The sequence below is a fragment of the Aegilops tauschii genome, chromosome 1 (genome assembly GCF_002575655.3).
Source record: "Aegilops tauschii subsp. strangulata cultivar AL8/78 chromosome 1, Aet v6.0, whole genome shotgun sequence".
Taxonomy (NCBI): Eukaryota; Viridiplantae; Streptophyta; class Magnoliopsida; order Poales; family Poaceae; genus Aegilops; species Aegilops tauschii.
In genome coordinates, this window is record NC_053035.3 from 281,981,508 (window position 1) to 282,001,007 (window position 19,500).

At 44.6% G+C, this 19,500-nt stretch overlaps 2 protein-coding genes across 3 annotated transcripts; both read right to left on the bottom strand.

Annotated features, from left to right (window-relative positions):
• Positions 1-398: 398 nt before the first annotated feature.
• Positions 399-5,517, bottom strand: LOC109781068 (uncharacterized). Of its 2 annotated transcripts, none has more exons than XM_045234699.2 (5): positions 5,230-5,517; positions 5,082-5,141; positions 2,386-2,452; positions 2,217-2,299; positions 399-722 (listed from the first exon to the last, which is right to left on the bottom strand). In XM_045234699.2, the coding sequence occupies exons 1-5, from the start codon at positions 5,241-5,243 to the stop codon at positions 662-664; spliced, it is 285 nt and encodes a 94-aa protein (XP_045090634.1). In that variant the 5' UTR covers positions 5,244-5,517; the 3' UTR covers positions 399-661. The 2 variants fall into 2 exon arrangements, with proteins under 2 accessions (XP_045090634.1, XP_020195239.3); XM_020339650.4 differs by having other exon boundaries at positions 2,109-2,299.
• On the bottom strand, positions 5,332-13,687 carry LOC109781067 (uncharacterized). Its single transcript, XM_020339649.4, has 11 exons — positions 13,301-13,687; positions 12,805-12,885; positions 11,025-12,134; positions 10,013-10,098; positions 8,628-9,421; positions 8,120-8,536; positions 7,283-8,027; positions 6,986-7,213; positions 6,793-6,914; positions 6,281-6,712; positions 5,332-6,201 (listed from the first exon to the last, which is right to left on the bottom strand). Exons 1-11 carry the CDS (start codon positions 13,379-13,381, stop codon positions 5,528-5,530), a joined length of 4,770 nt encoding a protein of 1,589 aa, XP_020195238.1. The 5' UTR covers positions 13,382-13,687; the 3' UTR covers positions 5,332-5,527.
• Positions 13,688-19,500: the final 5,813 nt, after the last annotated feature.

The window sequence follows — 19,500 nt, forward strand, 5'->3', positions numbered from 1 at the left end:
GATTTTCAGATCAAGCCACACTGGGCAACATCATGACAGCTTTTTACATTGTGCATAATGCAATAACTGAAGATGAGCATTAAGGCCAAGAAGACTAGTTGCGACATGTAGGAGAAAGCATGACAGTTTCTTATGAGCAGCACATCAAAATAGAAAAGGGATCTTTCTAGAAAAAGTTAACTATATAAAGATGGGACCATATTTAGGTAATCTGTTTCTTTAGGGTAATTAAGGTAAAATCTTTTTTTTAGAATCAGGGAAAATCTGTTGGGAACTGTCCCTAGTCACTTGTTCTTGCCTAATGTTGTGGGCCAATAGGTTACTAGATGGGTTGTAGGTACAATCATTGTTTGACACCATGGGCGCAATTCCGAACGTTACTACACATGGAGGGCAGGGGCAACAGCCGGAAGATTTCCCAAGACAATGGCAGGCGCAACAATCAGAAGTTCTGTACCTGACATTGGCAGGCACGTTAGGAGAGTGATGCACTTACTTGACATGAGTATCTGCATGGAAGGCAGCTCCAGTTGCATCATCCTACCGACAAGCAGCTTTTGATAGCAATCAAAACCGAACTAATTCTCAAAAACATTAACACGCAAGGGGCACCGTTTCCAGTAGCTACAACTCCCGAAAAATCGAACCTGGCACCATTCACTCACAAAAGTAAGCCAAAGGCTTTGCTCGCACACTGGTAGTAATTCTGATAGTTGTTACACCTGCAATGACCAAAACTATAAGCAGGTCTGTTTTTTTAGGGGAAACTATCAGCAGAATTTAACAAACCACAATCCAATTTATGATTTGATCAGGTTAGTGAGGATTAAAAATATTACTCCCTTCAATCCAAAATAAGTGACGCAGTTTTGAACTAAGTTTAGTTCAAACTTAGTTGAAAACTGCGACACTTATTTTGGATCAGAGGGAGTACCACCTGATGCAACTCCGCAACGCTTGTGTAACAACTATCATATCTCAGCCCTTCCACGGGGCATAGATTTCAGGCATCAAATAGAACCTGTATGCTTGCCACCACCCTTTGTGGTATCTAAATCTATAATTTAAAACTGACCAGGATTAAAAGGCTGAGTCAAGTCTGAAAACCAGAAACAAAGATAAAGCAACTGAACATATTGAGGCTCTCATTTAAGATCCTCCTAGCAGGACAGCCATATTTTATGAATTGATTTACAACAACCAGGTTCATCCTAGATTCAAACATTAGAGAAAATACCAAAAAAAAAAAACAGAGCACTAGGACTAGTTAAATGAAACTGGTGCGATGCGTCATAACAAGCAGATGTCAAAACTAGCGGTGCAGTAAAAGCTATGGCACTTTTAAGGCAGTTGAAACTGGATAGCACTCTTAAGAAACAAAGTATGTCTGTAGTCCCTACACAATATCCTACTATGAACAAATACAATGCCCAGCATGGAAAAAAAAAGCCCTTTAGGGACGTAACACTAATTTGTACCAATACTATGAGATGAGCCAAAATAATGTCATGCCATTTCTAGGCGACCCCCTACTACAACTTGCAGTTAGAGGATGCTATTGCTATATGGAAAATGAAGAGAGAGCATGGTCTCATAAATATATCCGCAATCTAGTTGCAATTATACGATTCATTCAAGACAAATTCATTCTTGAAGGAAACAGCATCACATGTTCGATGATCTGATTTGACAGAGGGATCCAAAAGGAAATAAAGCCAAACCACTGAAGGCACACTTGTATGCTACGTAAGTAGCTCAAGAAGAATTGAGAAAGTAGGTGCTTCAGAAGTGAAACTACTAATTACCATACTTGAATTGTGTTTTGGAATAGAAACACTAAGCAATTGCCCATGGGTGATATTTCCAAGTGTGTTTCCAAAATAAACATTTTGACAATAGCACAGCACAGCAGTAATTTTCAATTCCACAGCCACTTTGAATAGGGTTTTCAAAGTGCCATGCATGAACTAACGTAAGAGTACTAACACGATACCAAATAAACTCTGTTACACCAAAATGTGCATTTAATGTGGTCCTGCAGTTATCTGATATGCTTAATACACGTACCGGACCATAGTTATGTAGGTAAGACAATGAGAGGTACTCACTGCAGCCTTACTCCTGAAGGGGCTAAAAGGTGCGGCGTAAAGACACCATACATGCATGCTAACATAGTGTAGCAGCAAAGTATCAGCAATTCAGTGGCGCATCCGTACCCTGATTTTGCCGGTTCCGTTGCCCATGTGGCATTCATACTCTTTCCTTCTCTCCCATGCAGCATCCATTCATCTTGCAAGTTCTAGTATGCAGCTTGTTATAAATGTAATAGCACAATACATCACTCAAGTTCCAATTAATTGAATAAATATGAATGGAATGGCATACCTCGTTGGTAATATCATCCCTCTTCTCTTGTACCAGCCAAAACCGAAGCGCGTCAATACTTTGCTCGCTGTTTTTGACATACGAAAATGGGATAAGAACGAAGTGATAAAAAGGACAATTAAATACAGGAGTACATGAACAATGAGCAACATAAATGGTATACACTTAGCACTAGTGTTGAGAAAACAGCAGCAGCAAGTCATGAAGCATTAATTCTTTAAACTACAGTGGAAACGATCAACAGGCGAAGAGTGATAGAAGAAGAGCTGACAGAGCAGAGGAGGGCATAGAGATGAATAGAAAGAGAAGGCAGAGGAGGAACACCATATCTCACTGGAGAGATAACAACGGAGGTATCGGTCCACAGGAGCCTAGTGTTCAAGCAACGTGACCCTCTGTTTGTTCCTCTTTCTTCAACCCTTTCGCTGGATATGGATTGTTTGGCCCCGATTCTTCTTTGCCACTCAGCTCCACCAAACGTCCCAACACCATTCTCTTTTCACCCAGCAAAGAGCTTAAGAGAACAGCAGACAGCTCCTCATCACTATTCGTAACAAGGGTTAGTGTGCTCTACAACATTCCAAATAAAATGTAGCACTATACAAAGGAAACGACAAATCTACAATATTGTGTTGCAGTGCTGAAAGACAACGCGAGGAACATGATGAGAATTTGCGCAGCTGCATAGGGAAAACGTCATCCTCTGCTTAAGCGCTTGAGGAGTTCGGGTGCGATTTGAGAAGCACTGGTTACCGTCTCTTTTGAGTTCCTATGTTTCTTCCTTATGACTGCTCTATTCCGTGATCTGCGTGACCTACTCCTGCGAGAGTAATGACTATTTTGCTCCTGCGTGAGCTTTTAAAACTGGTTATAGGACAGTTGGTGGTGTCGTTGGGTTTTCGCCCTGCAGTGGGTGTCTCGATGACGAGCACCTCTTTTGAGTTCCTATGTTTCTTCCTTATGACTGCTCTATTCCGTGATCTGCGTGACCTACTCCTGCGAGAGTAATGACTATTTTGCTCCTGCGTGAGCTTTTAAAACTGGTTATAGGACAGTTGGTGGTGTCGTTGGGTTTTCGCCCTGCAGTGGGTGTCTCGATGACGAGCACCTCTTTTGAGTTCCTATGTTTCTTCCTTATGACTGCTCTATTCCGTGATCTGCGTGACCTACTCCTGCGAGAGTAATGACTATTTTGCTCCTGCGTGAGCTTTTAAAACTGGTTATAGGACAGTTGGTGGTGTCGTTGGGTTTTCGCCCTGCAGTGGGTGTCTCGATGACGAGCACCTACAGTAGGTTTCCCGACAATGCCTTGGACTCGCTTTCCCTGTCCCCGCATCCTTTCTGTCTGATTTGGACTGATGTATTTCCGTTATTTGGTTAATGGAAAGGGGTTATGCCCGGTTCAAAAAAAACAGTAAGCTAGAATATTTTGCAATGGGGTACTATTATCCTTGAAAGCGCAATCAATGGAATTTGGACTGTCATGGTACATATTTGCTGATTTCTATTCATAATAATACAGTGCTATAAATTACCTCCATGGTCAATAATCTTTATAAAAGCATATCCAGTGGAATCCAAGCTTGCCAGGGATGGGCCACGCCATTCATATAGGTGGAAATTTAGCAAAAGAAAGAAATGGTGCTTCTGCATTTACGTGAGGATGGGCCCCGCTCTGCGTAGGAGGAAAGAATTCGATGTTGAATGCGTTGGGGTGGGTAAAGGTGCCATGGGGAGAATGAAAGCGACGGGTGCCAAGATGAATTAGGAACATACATCGAGGGTCAGGCATGCACCAACAATCAAGAATTTCGCCATATTTTTACCATAAGTATCTATTTGATTTTATCTTGGTCCTTGCAGAGTGAAAAAATACGCTATAAAGGATCTGCATATACTTACGAGCAGTATCCATAAATGGCTAGTTTTTTGTAACCAACGCAGATTACCATACGAAAAAATCCCTCCGAAAATTGTGCTTGCAATTTTCATTTCAGACGACTTCGGCTATGTAGAAATAGCCCGATACGGAAAAGTGCCGCTCTGACCAAGAAACCAACGGCTTTGCTCAGTGAGCAAGGAATGCCGAAGTTATCAATTTGTCCGCTAAACTACAGAAGTAGGAATAATAGCACCAGGGATATATATATATATTATATTGTTTGATTGTTTCCATAAAACCAAAAACAGGCTCACGAATAGAAACGTATCCACTAGAGGGGCAGATACGAATATGATTGTAAATACAGAAGTTGCGGTCAATAAGGTAAGGACCATCAAAACACCAAGCCATCCATTGTAAAGACCTTTTTTGGTTCCAATTATCCAGCTGCAGGAGCAATCCTGCAGGTTTGTACTTACGCAACTCCCTAAAATTAGTTTACTACATTTTGAGCACGGCATGTGATAAATATTCCCTAAGCATCAAAACGCAAGACACTGTCTCAACCGAATTTGAAAATATAGATTGGTTTCAGTGTTTACCATCTTGGCCAACCATGAATTAAACCCCTCTAAAAACTAACATATTTGGAGTTTTGGACATGAAGTTGTGCAGATGAGCCTTGAGTCCCTTATTTTATTGACGAGTGCTTGTCCCATGTATCAAAAGTTTGCAAACGCAGATGAGAAAAATACAACTAATGAACTGCCAGCTAAGCTAACATTCTATAAGATGTCATAGAAAGAAAGGGTACCGTGTAGTAGAACGTAGAGAAGCTGCCTCCCGCGTGTGAAACTCGATAACTCCTACCTCACTGCATGTCAAATGAAATTCAAGTTCAACAAAGACAAGCAATAATCCCCGGCGAATCAATGGACAACAACAAGTGGCACCTGCAGTACCTATTTGCTGTCATGACAGATATACATGCAAGTTCTGGTACTTCAAAATTTCGTCCACCAGGGTAAGTATCAAGTTAACGAAGGTGTATGAAAGTATTCACATTCCGCAACTAAAACTCCATAGATCAAACAAAAGCAGTCAATACCATCACTAGACCAGCATGAACCAACAGTTGCAGGAGATGCATAGAGCGGTGCAATAAGACCAAGATGTTCATAATTTAACAACTATACCATACTTCTACCCTGTCTAAACTCCATAAAGTTAAACACAGCTCAAAACTGTACACCCGCATATCTAAAGATGAAAAGAAGTATTTATGCCAGGCTTCTCCGGCAGAAACTGCTTTATCTCCAGAGCCTGGTTTCCTTTTGCAACACCAGGGAGAGGGAGGCCAAGAGAAAGAGACAGCGATCGATCATCTCCTGCGTCCGAACTGGCAAGTTTGCGCGTCTTTGCCGCTGTAGACAGGGATAGTGACAACAGAGGGGAGGAGGATCCCTGTTCTGCCTTCAACGGTGACTTATTCATAGTAGTATGTTCTGGAGAGCCTTCATCATCAGACGAAAGAACATGAACAACTTGATCTGAGATGGCTTTTGTCGTCGAACCTAGATCTGAGAGACCCTTGTATGCATAACGTGAGTCATCGAATGGAGTACGCCAACCAGCTGGCAGGGAATGTATCTTCGACAAGCGCTCGCTGGGTAGTTGCTCATCTCCATTAACAATCTTTTGCCTTTTGTAGCTTGACTCAGAATCATGCAAAACGAAGTCCGCCTTCAGGATTGATTCACTTCGATGTTGTAACGATACTTCTGTCAACGATGTGAGTGCCTTCTTCTTGGCCAATATATTGTCAGGCATTGATCTGCTTGCATCCACATGTCGTTCGACATAGCATGGAGCTTCATTCAGACTAAAGCTCTCCTCATCCTTCATGCTGTCTCTGCCTTCAGTTCCTGAGCCACCTGGAATAAGTAAGATGATGATCAGCAAAACATCTAGCTGCAATCAGTAGCTCATGTTATTATTATAAAATAGCAGCACCTGTTGTATCACTTGGATATTCCAATTTCATGTTGTGAACTCCTGAGCCCATGGGAATATAAGTTTCACAGACAACTGCAGTACCACTTCCCAATACAATCTCTCTGGTGACTGCAGTTTCTTGATGATGTATTTCACATGCATCCAGATTTTCATTCCCATTTGTCGACCCCATCAAAGTCTTGTGATCTTCAGATGCACCTGACTTCTCTGTCTCTGATCCAAGTGATACGGGTGAATCATATAATTCATCATCAGGGCACTGGTTCAAATCTATACCCAAAGATTGAGGAACCTTAGGGGAACACACAGGCTTATCAAAAGGTTCAGTGGTTGACACTAGTGGACAAGGATTTTTCACTACAAGCTCTGTTGAGCTATTTGCTTTCCTCGCGTAGAAGACGCCCCAAAAGTAAAGAAAGCCATTCCACCCTGGAAATTATTGAATCAGTTAAATGAGTCACACAGAGATTTTTTTTTTAGACAATAAAAAGATCTAACGTAGGCCTTACGTTGAATCTTTTCCGGCAAATTATCAGATGACAAAATGAGAAGTTCAACGCCATTAATATTTGTTGTGAGGCACAAGTCTTCAACAAGCAACTTTTCCAAGAGTTTGCCGTATCTTTCATAACTACAAGGAGACAGGGAAATCAGCTAGCTTATTGAGGACAGAAAATAAAGTAATCAAACATTGAGCATTACCTTTCAACATCTTGAGCAAAGAAAAAAAGAGCAATGTTATCTTCACTCGGCTGTACTTCCTTAAATCGATGTGGCCACGATGAACGTGGAACTTCTATGAGCCGAATTCTCTGAGGTAATTGTTTGACTACTTCAAGTGCTTTGGACGAGGTACAGGTGGACAAGTGGGCCTGAATCCCATCATATAGTTCGGAAGAGATTCCAGTTCTTGAAACCTCAAAGATACCTCTGGAAAAGAAATACATGTTAAAAATGTGATAACTAACTAGGTAACTGGGCTAAGGGGAGAGAACATACTGCCAGATGGAAGTCTGCTCTGGAATAACTAAAGTTCTGGAAAGATTCCCAAGAGTAGGCAACTGATCAAAAGAATCTTGATGCTTCAAATTTGGCTCGCTCAATTTGTTTTCAGGGGCACAGAGTTTTTGTGCCATTAGGGGATCATGTGGACTCTCGGGCAATATGTCTTCTGCAGCCTGAACTTCCTCTGCACTTTTAATTGACTTATGTTCAGTGTTTCCCAAAACCTCTTGCTGGCATTGTCCCACATTAGGAGTCAAATCTTCTGAAGCACTTTCTCTTGGAACCATACTTGGTAAATCTGATTCAGAAGTCATGGCCAAAGGCTGGCATTGTCCCACATTAGGAGTCAACTCTTCTGAAGAACTTGCTCTTGACACCATAATTTGTGATTCAGAAGTCATGGCCAAAGGCTGGCATTGTCCCACATTAGGAGTCAAATCTTCTGAAGCACTTGCTCTTGGCACCATACTTTGTAAATCTGTTTCACAGGTCATGGCCAATGGTGTGGAAAGCACCTCAGGATTAGTTGACATTTTATTATCATTTTTCCTAAGAATGAGTGACGCTTCACCCACACAATCATTATCCTTGTTAACATTTTCCACTGGAAGCAGTGGATCAGAAGTCTTTACAGTATCAGCATCTTTAGAAGAAACCACTCCTGTTGATGTTTGGTGAATAGCAATGCCCCGCTTTTCACTGTTAAACAAAGCAGAGGTCTGCTTCTTTTCGATGTTACCTAATTGCAGCAAGCCATGGAATGAAAGCTTGTCAATAAACTGAACCCTAATATTTCCTTGAAAAAAATAATTAGAAAGGAACAGTGCTTACCTGGCTTTTTGCTAGTTTTTAGTATGCTTGGTCCAGGCCTTGGATTATCTTGGTCGACTTTTCTATCTCCCGACTTCACAGAACTATCAGGCCTTGGTGATAAAGGTGGTTTCTGAAGAATAAAAGAAGGCCTTCTTTCTAAGAAACTCTTATCGCTCATCAGCTTCAACATTCTTGGTTTTTCATCTCGAGACAAGAGAGATGATTTATTCTGTTTTAATGAACTGGAGTCTTTACTAACTGAACCCTCGCGCTTGAATGACTCTGACTTCATAAGCTTTCTCATTGGCCCCTTTTCTCTAACATCTATTGGGGAATGTTTTATAGGCTTCAGCTTGCTTGCCACACCTTCTGCTAACTGCTTGACCTTTGGTTCGCTCTTCGAATTGTTGAAAGACAATTGTTTCGATAAAGGACCTAGTGGACCAAGTTAAGAAGTTAACAATGCACTATACTAACAAAAAGAAGGGAATAGACATATTATTGCGAATAAAGTGTTTGGTCAAACCTCGTGGTGAAGGAACTGACGCTTTGGCATTAGCCAGGCTTCCTAATGAATATGACCGTGATAAGGTCATGGAACTTTTGACTGCCTGAACACCCTTCACTGGAGCATTATTAGGTGGCTTAAGATTTCCCTTATTGGATTTCTTAAACGAGTTTTGATGAGAGAAAATGTCATGTTTCCTAGGGCTTTCTGTCTTGAACGGCCTTGGATTAGAGGATGACGCATTCTCTGCATGCCTCTTGGACGATTTAGGTGGACTCAGCAGGCCTTCACTCGACATTGGCAATTCCATATCAGTGGCAATTCGCAATTTCTTATGATTCGATAAATCTTCTGAACTTTCGTACTTCTTGCCTAATCTTCCGGCTGATGGTGTGCCGCAAGTGGGTGGCCGTGTTTCCGTGTCAGAGATGACAATTTCAAGCCTCTTACGATTTGCCATACTCCCAAAGTTTTTACTCTTTGCATCCAGCCTCCCGGCATTTGGGCTGGCACACTTCACTTGTCGTGCCTCTGTAGTATCAGTTGAGCCTGAATGCAGCTTTACATTACCAGACAAGTGATCAGTTACCGGTGTACCAGAAGCAATTTGTTGAGCGCCCAAATTAGTCAAAGCGGTCTGCAAGGTCTTAGGGTTGCTCATGCTTTCTGAATCTTGGTTCTTCCCATTTGAAATGTCAACTGTTGATGCAGCGCGGTTGCCTCTTGTTTTAATTCGATCTTCATTAAGCTGGCATTCTTCACATAACCATTCACCATCTGGAACCTTATCCAATTTCACTCGCATGCAATAACTATTCAACAATAAATGTAATGTCAATAGCTAGCATATTACTCCAAAATAAGTAGAATAGTCCAAATAAGTAAAATGTTTTCCCTTCATAAGAGGCTACCATACAACCAGTAGAATAGTCCAAATAAGTAAAATGTTTTCCCTTGTATGCAAAATGTTTTCCAAAATAAGTAAAATGTTTCTCCTTATATCTTCCCTTTCATCATCTACTCTGACGGAATTGATATGTATGTAAATATTGTAGAAAGAAAATTGCAATACATGTGTAAAGCCATCAGCATAGTATATTTTTGATAATAGAACCCTGATACATTATTATTACTATTGAGAAACTACCCCAACAGATTGTTTGGTATATAAGTAGACACCTAGATTCAATCATCTATAGCCCCATCATGGTACATGTCTTAAAAGAGTGATGCAAGAATAATCATCCTCTGGAAGCTAGTTAATTTATGCACATAATTCATGCTTTCCAAAAATATTACTCCCAGTGTGAACAGAAAAATAACTTTCAAATCTGAGAAAGACTTCACTTGCAAATGCAATATTACTGATAACTTAAAATAAGGCATGGCGGTGTTTATCTTACGTATGCTCCGCTCCCTCAAGGCATCTAGTGCATGTAGCCAGAAGATATTCCCTACCGACATCTCCACATATATCACAAACATTAACCTGGGGTACAATGTAAACCAGAGAAGTGTTACAACACAATGATAATGAAAAAAATACAGACAGCAGAAAAGGAAATGCAACCAAAGCATACAATAAATTATACTGTATTCTCCAAGTGCAATCAAATATCATGGCAATATTTATGAAGCCTTAAGTCTTAATTAGGAGTTGAACCTACATGCAAATGGATATGCGATAGAAAACCAGAATATGGTCCCTACCACCAAATCTTGGATGAGTGCAAGGATATATATAACAAAACAAATTATATTCACCAGTTTCCACCAGATACTTTCTCATATAACAATTATCTCCATAGTACAAACTTCCCATTGAGTGTGTTATTATAAGCACAAGTTTTTTCCCTTCTGAGGAACCCAAGCACTAGTTTGTAAGTTTTTACGTTTTATGCTTCCATGGAGGTCGCTAACCAAAAAAATAAATCCTCTGTACTAAATTAAATCTTTACATAGTCGCCATGCATAACTAAAAATGATTAACGAGCTTTACCAGATGATATTATTTCATCATTTCACACATTGCACAGAAGACTATTTTGACTTCAAGCTTCAAAGTAAAACTTCACGACTTCAATCAATTTTCCAGATGAAATAAAGAAGCAAATGACTGGAGTGAGATAAAGGTCCATTTCATGTTCTAACAGTTCACAAGTATTCTACAGAATGTGTGATCTTAAGCATGTTCCACACCAACTGAACAGTGGCCTATATGTTAAACCTTCGTCGATACTTACTGATCTCTCAATCCAAGCCCACCCCAAACTTAAAAATTTGGGTTATCTTACATTTGAATTTTTGACTACACACCATGTTAACTAAGGTTCACATGACAAATTAACATGATTATAGGAGCTGCATTTTGAGAGAGAGTACAGTGGCACAAAGAAGGATTGCGGAGATACTTACATCTATTAAGCTTTCTGAGTTCCCGCACTCTATCATAGCATCATTCTGTGTATTCAACTCTTTATCACTAGCTTTATCCGTTGGTAAACCTTGGTTCTGGTCTTGTTGAACATTGTCATTCCTCTTAGCAAAATCATCAGATAGAATGTCAGTGTGTTCTTGACTGCCATTCCTCGTGCAACAGGTGCCAGTTTCCAGTTCCGTTGATGAAGATCCAGCCTTGATTTTATTTTTGCTACTCGTACTGCAACTAGCCACCATATCATGCTTGTCACCACCAATCACAGGCCTGCTTAATTTTCCTCCTGGTGAATGATCCATGTCATTATTTGGAACTTTCTCAGAAGGTTGTTGCACTAAATTATCTTGTGAATTCCCTAAACCCTGGCTTGACTTTTTAGGAGATAATCCTTGAGATGCACTAACAGAGGACTGAGTTCGGAGTAACTTTTTGGTCATAAATGTAGGAGAATCTGCAGGAGCTGATCGGTCAGATGAGCTAGGTGGAGCAATATGAACATCAGATCTCTTCTTCTCTGTAGATTCTTCCACAAGGGAATTTCTTAGTCTGTTAGGACCAGCAATGTTCTTGTCCTTGTAGTCCTTGACAGTGAGATCACGACTTGACGCAGAAGTAGATAGTTTATCCTTTTTCTTATCCAGCAGAAGTTTGCTTGCTGCTGATGTACCAGTAACACACGAGTTACTATCATCATGGCACTCTTCTCTAGGTGACCTCGTATCGCTCAATAGCCTTCTACGTTTTGCCGGCATGTTAACCTCTGAATCTGCTGCAATGGATCTCGCCATAGCCTTATGTCCACCATTTTCGGAATAGGAAGCATGGCTTGAAGTGGCACTAAGTTCATCATCATTTTCCCCTCCCTTTGTACGGAGCCCTTTCCCACTACGAACTAACAAATTAGTTCTTGATTCTGACCTTGCACAGCACGTTTGAGATGATCCGCAGTCCATATTGGAATCAACAGGTGCAAGATCTCTGTGTAGGCAAGAGGAGCAAGGAGCCGAACAGACATTACAAGTGCCAGATTCTGCTTTCACATGAGGACCATCACTTGGCACTGGTCTTTTTCTTATTGTAGGCTTGTCCTGACAAAAGGTGGACCAACATTAAGTCTTGGTAAGCCACAAAAATGCACTCTACAGATACAACAGGAACATAACATGGGATGACTAAGTAGATCATCCCTGCAACTGATTAAAACATAAGATTAAGCATTGCTAGGATTAACATACTATCTCTGTTTCATCCGCAATCTGCTGGACTGATCTAAGATTTATTACCTTCAATCAACGGCTGGTAATCCAGAAGCATTTTCAAGATTAGGAAATGGACTGTTTGGCATACATTGTCAGCTCACTTTATAAACATCAATGTACACCGTATTATTCGCGGCAATAAAATCATGATTAGCCTATACTAACCGAGTAAAAAAAGGCCATTGGAGTGTAGTAATGAAAGATTTCAAAGCGGATAAGTACTGTGAAGCCCTTTTCCACGGGAGATTAAGTCATCCCCAAAGCAGAGGATGCACTATACAGCATTATGGGATCAGAATCACCTATGGCATCTGATGCCACACCAGCTAATCTACATGCCAGAGGCATCACAACGCACAGGAATAATATAGACTAAACTCATCATATGAAACCTGTGGGCATCAGATGACCGAACCAACATGCGCATTTGCACAAAATTCCCAGAGAAGAAGAATATTTTGCTGCATATTCAGGGACAACCACACCCTGCAATGCTCACCTCTATCTTGGGGGCCACTCCCCGCTGTTCAGAGTCCTCTGCCCGTCCTGCACCGCCACCGCGTTGTTCCTTGTTCGATTCCTGAAAGGAATAAACACAACAATAAATAACGAGCGCAACTCACGAAATCTGTTAGATTGACGCCTAAATCGGTGCGAAAAATAATATGACGAACCATACGGGCGATTCAAATCAATGGATTCGATCAAATCCGATTCAACCCTCGCAAAACCGCGTCGCCCGCAGACGCTCCCCAACCCCCAAAAAATAACCTAACGAAACAAGCAATTCACAAGCGCGCACGCGCGCACAGTGTCACGAACGCTCACGCGTAACGAAACCTCGAATCTCGAACCCCCGACGCCACCTATGTCGCCCAATCCCATCCCATCCAATCCCCAAAAACCCGAGGCCGCCGCCGCCGTCACCAACAACAACCGAACGCAATCGTCAGGGGTAGACAGGGCGAGAGAACGGAAGCGGCGGTCGGATGTACCTCGAGGAGCGCGAGATCCTTGTGGCGCGTACGATCGTAGAGATCCCTCATCGTGCGTTCGCGGTCTTGCGGCGCCCTCATATGCCTGGGCCCACCCCACCGCCCCCTCGCCGATCGGGGCGAGCCCTACCGCCCGGCGGCGAGCGGCGCGGCGCCGTCCATCCGCAACCAGTCCTCCGGAGAGAGACGGAGATGGGTTGGGGTTTCGCTCTAGCGTGGGGAGGAAGCAGCGGAGCGCAGCCGATGAGGGAGGGAGAGAGAGAGAAGAGGGGAGGGGAGAGGAGGGGATGAGAGAGAGTGCTTCAGTTTTGGAGTCCCTCGGGGCGGTGACGCGACGGGGGAGCGAGAGGAGAGGACGGGGACGGGGAAATGAAACGGGACGGGAACGAGGATGGGTTGGCGGGCCCCATCTGTCAGTGACACGTCATAGCCCATAGCCACAGCTTTAAAATGGTTTTGTAGCAAGTATTTATTTGTTTCTCAAAAAAAAGCAAGTATTTATTTACCTACCAGCTGAAGGCTGTAATTTTTATGTGCAGTAAAAGGGAATTATGTAACTTTTCTAGGGTGGGAATATATTTTTTTAGTATGCCAAAACAGGCCATTACAGACTGGATACTTATCTATATTACTTGACTCAGACCCGACTACAACCCGACATCGGTTCTTTCGTCACTCTTCGTGTCCGTAAACGCCTGACTATCCCTACTTTGCGACCTAACCACTTTTACATTTTTTGTAAAATAAATTTGATAAAAGAGGTAAAACATTTATTTTCTATGTCATTTACTTTGATTGAGACCAGACAGTTGTTCTTTCGTCACCCTTCGTGTTCGCGAGCGCGTTACTAATCCAAATTTACGACCTACCCGCTTTTACAAAAATTACAAAACAATGTCAAGAGTTAAAACATTTATTTCCCATATCTTTTACTTTGACTCAGATCTGACTATGACCAGACAATTCTTCTTTCGTCACACCTCGTGTTCGCAAGCGCTTTACTCATTCTACGACCTACCCACCTTTATGAGATTTACCAAATAATCCTAGAAATTAAATGTTTATTTTCCATGTTTATCTACTTGCGATCAGACAATGGTTCTTTTGTCATACATTGTGTCCTCAAGAGCATGGATAATCCTACTCCGCGATCTTTCAACCTCTACGAGATCTCCCCAAACAATTTCGGGATATAGATATTTAGATCCTATGTGTGTTATATTCTACTTGTATCTCGCCGCAACCAAATTTTGGTTATTTCTTCACACCTTGTGTTCACAAGCACCCGACTGGTTATATTATGGCCACATTTACAATAAACAAATCATGAGTTTTGCTTTGTACACCCCCTGAAAATTTACACGAATCTTAAAGTTGCTTAAAAGGACTAGCCATATTAGCATGCAGATCAAATGCATTGAATAGATTGATATTTTACAAAATACTATATTATCCTTTTCGATTGAAATGGATAACTTGTAATCTTCATATTCAATCTACATCAAAATCTGTACACTTTCTCTAGGGGATGAAACAAAGCAAAAATTTATCAATCATTTATTTTCCTTCTTAAAAAGGTTGTACTTCACTATAAACAACAGTGAGGCCATAATTTGCGCGCGTACGTGAGTACTCCCTCCGAATATATGATGTTTTGTATATTTCAATATGCACTACAAACGGACTGAAATAAGTGAATAAACACACTAAAATGTGCCTATATACATTTGATTATTGAAAAAGTTAGAACATCTTCTATTTATGAACGGAGGGAGGGTTAGATACGCTTGCAAGTCGCAAGCATTGCAATGGAACCTCACGTAGACATGCTTCTCACCGATTCTAAATAGGGTTAATCTAGTTGTGGTTTGCTTCTTTTACATGCTTATAATAAATTTGGCGATATATAGTAAACGAGATTCACGTCGATGGGGGTGTAAATCATCTTAGGTACGTATGTGTAGCCACCCGTAAAAAAAGAAAGGCACGTACGCGTAATGCGAGCGTGGTATGTCGCGCTTGTTGGTACTATGCATCCTGCTGCTCCTTTCAGTACAAAATCGCGCTTGTTGGTAGGTTTCTATGGTATTCACTGTTCATGAGTTGACATCGTTACCGCCTGCAGCAAAAGTCAGAATTCAGCGCGCGTGCCCGTGTCATGCTGCGACCAGTCCGACCCACAAACCAATTAGCGTATGGATGCATGCTCCACATGATAGTATATACGGAATACAAACGAAGATGCATATTGTATGTATTGTCTGTCCATGCATGCATGGACTTACGAGCATGCGTTTCAAGCAAAATATATACCTAGCTACCATATACAAAAATCAAGAATATAATTTTACTCTGTGCCTTTACCTGACGTGAGTGGTCTGGTAGACGTCGCGTCGCTGTAGCATGTCGATCGATTAACATAGTATTGGATTTGCGTAGACGTTTCTCGTGAACACGTTTCTCAGGCTCGGTGTTTACTGACCTGTCCGCATCCAATGGATGTGGAGCCGGAACTACGCATCTTACTCTGAAAAAAGGACTACGCACTTTTTTTCCCATTGCGATGTAAAAAGAAACACAAGTTACACATGGTAGCTATCGCTGCTCGCCTACTATGGACATAGCGTGTGCTACGTACGTGCAAGTTAGAGCATCTCCACCCGCGCCCTCAACAAGGCCTCCCAGGCGACTTCTCGGCCACTGGCGTCAAAAAATCGGCCCAGTCGCGTCCTTAAGGGCCCAATTTTCGCCGACTCGGGCTGAAATTGGCACCGGCGGACCCAACCCGAACCCGGCGTGCTGGGGGCGCCGGGCGAATCGTTTTTGGCGCGAAAGAGCCGCGGGCCTCCTTGCCAGCGACTCGTCTCGCTTCTCGCCGCTTCGTTGTCCTCATCGCCTCGTTTCCCGCGGCGAATCAATGCCAAAGCTGCCGCGTCGGACATGCGGGTGCCCGGGGCGTGGAGAATCAACGCCGGCGGGGTCCCGGTGCCACCACCACCCACCGGGGCGGCGCGGCGTGCGAAGATCGCGCTTATCCGCGCCTCCCTGCCGCGGGCGGCGAGGAAGGGGCCGCGCTACGTCCCTGAAAGCCCGCCCTGGGAGCCGTACTTCCGCCGCCGTCACGCCGAGCAGCTCGAGGCCACCAACGGCGTCGTGCCCTCCGGTAGGCTCAACTCCGAGAGGCAGCGCCGATGGTGGGGCGTGCCCGGCCGCACGCTGGAGGCCGTCCTCGAGTACATCGAGGGCGGCAACACGCCGAGGCTGGAGTACCCCGAGCCCCCGTCCTTCTCTCGCCGCCGTGGGAGCTCGTGGACGCCGAGGCGCATGGACCCCAGGGCGTCCTCCTCCTCGTCCGGTCGGTCGACCGGCTCTCCCTGCCTCCGCCCCATCAAGCCGGAGCCCCAGGACATGCATGTCAGCCGGCGCACCCGCAGCTCCGGTATCCGCATCGCCGACTCCACCCCCGCCTCTGGCCGCCTCGTCCTCGTCGCGCCCAAACCGGAGCCCAGCCTCCCCCCGGAGTATGAGGAGCTAGTCCGGCGCGGCTTCTCCGACGAGGACGCCCTACGGTGGGCGCGCGACGACTACCTCCGCGACGAGATGGTCCGGCAGCGCCGGGCCCTGGAGGAGATCGCCGCCCGCAAGCGTGGACGCAAGGATAAGCACGGCGTCGTGATCCTCGACAGCGACGACGACGAGGACGCCGCCGGACCGTCCAACCCGCCGCGCCAACTGGGGAAGGGTTGCAGCAGGGACAGCGGCCGCGGCGGAGGCGACGACGACGACGACGACGGCGACTACACGCGGTTCTACAGCCTCCTCGGCATGTAGAACGGCGACGAGCGGCGAGGCGAGGGAGACGGCGGGCCTAGTAGTGTGTTTTTTTCTTTTTTGTAAAATATTTTAAATATGTATGAACTCTCGCCGTGTTTGGTTGAATTTGGTTTGAACTTGCCGAGATATGTATGAACTCGCTGAAAATGGTTGAATTTGCGTCATGTTTGTGCCGCACTTTAATTTTCACAAAAATCCGTGGGCGCCGCAACTGGGTGGCATCACGCCCCCAGCGCGCGTTTTGCGTCGGTGCGCCCCAGGCACCGATTTTTAGCGCCTCCTGAAAGGCTAACGGCTGGAGATGCTCTTATATTGCATGTAGTACGTACTCGGAGAAAACAGCGGAGCCGCTTTTTTCCCTCGCCGGCTCAAGCTTTCCCGATCCATCAATCGATGTGCGTATATACGATCCATACAACGCAAAACAAAATCACCACGAGTAGAAAGGTCTAATCGCGCGGTGCATGTCATTGAATGAACGGAGAACGAGATTCTACGGGGATCGACGTGTCAACGAATTACTCGCTAGAGAGTCACCTTGGCACCTTTTCTCTCACTTTATCTGTTTACCATGCAACTTGCGGAGCATCTTTCGTCGCCGTCCATCCAAGTAGCTTTCCATGATTCTATCTTCTCGTAAATAAGCAGGAAATTACCCCGATTATACATGCACGTCCGGTAGTGCGTGCAGACACACATTATTTTTCCCACCGGAAAACTTGCGGCAAAAAGGAAAAAGATGGACATCCGATGCTTACTTGCACGCACACGACATGCCCTAAATTAGTAGGGATGGATTTTTACTTTCGGAACCGACGCGGACGACAGTTCCAAACTGTAGAGCCTATCTCTTCCAACCGCACACGATAGTACAGACCTATATGTACCAGTACCTCTTCAGTTTAAAAAAAAAGTACAATACCTCTCCTTACAGCCACTGACGAGTTGGACCTGTGAAGCACTCGGACCCCCGGGTCAGTGAAACGTCCAGTGAATGGCTGGGTGCGTGAGGTAAACGGTAGGGGTAGGGGACAGGGTGGGGGATGGGCTCAGACGTGTTTCACAAGGTATTCCGAGGCGCAGATTGCGCCCAGTATAGCTATCCTGACACGTGGTCGGCCCTGATGCCACCATACAGTACTGTGTTTGCGACACGTCCAACGTAGTGCTCCGTGCACGGAAAGGGTGCACCCCCGTCACATGTGATTCCACTGAGATTGCATGCGTTTGGAAATGGAAAAGATTTCTATCATTTTATGTAGCAGCTAGCAGGTATTTCATGTTTGTGTTTCATTATTTTTCAGCGGGTTTTGTACTGGTGTTTTTTTTAGGGTTAGGTTTTGTACTGGTGGTTTGATCGATAGACCTAGGTCTTTTTCCGAAAAGAAAAAAAAATCTCTGACCTAGCATAAAGACTCGTATCGGTGGCACGGCTTGCATGGGTGCGTGCAGGCAGTATTTGATGCCCGAGCCATGTGGGAGCGGGTGGACGGGCGCGTTGCTCTACGGATGACGCGTGGGCCTCGCTCCTGCTCCACTTGTCCTCCTCCCGCCTGCGCCGCCGCATGCACCGTCCGAGACCAGCAGCACGAACCGCTCCGCGCGACGGCCCGGGAGCGCGCGCCGGATGCGTGGCCCGCCCGACCGCCTTCCAGAAGGTCTCCGCCGTCCGGCTCGGCGCCCCACGGAACGCGGCGCGCGCCTGGTCCGCTGCGCCGGCCAGCAGGACGGGCCAACGGCCGCCCCCCACGTGGCACGCGCTTGCATGCGGTCGATCTTTTCCCTCGTCGCGGCGGGCGCGGGGGCGGGAGACATGCATGCAGTGCATGCGTCGACGTGCTCGATGGAGTAGTACGATGGAGCGATGGAGTAGAGGGGCAGCCATCATCGTGGCTTTACAGGCGCGTACCTGATTTTCCTATTAGTACGGAAGAAGCCTAACTAACAGTGTAGATTTCGAAAACGATGTTTGGAAATTCTACCGGGATCGAGCATATTATGTGTCTGGTTTTTAATTCGGATCCTGCATGTCCTGGAAAGCCCTAGCAACATCGAGCCACCGGCCCTAGCGCACCGTCAAACGTCGAAAATCAAGCGAATCCATGACATTCGGTTCATCGGTTGTTTAGTGAACGGGCAGAGGTTTTATATTGCAGCAAAGGGCGGCTTGTGCCGAGAAAAAACAAATCAAATGTCTAACAGGTCAGCAAGAGCAGAGGATACAATATGCACACATGCGTAAACGCAGAGACCCCACATGGCTGCTCGTGATGGTGGCCGGCTGGCTAGTTGACTAAATAATGGAGCAGGACTACGTATGCGAAACTTAACCTCAAACCACTTTTGCCATTCTTACGGTAATATAA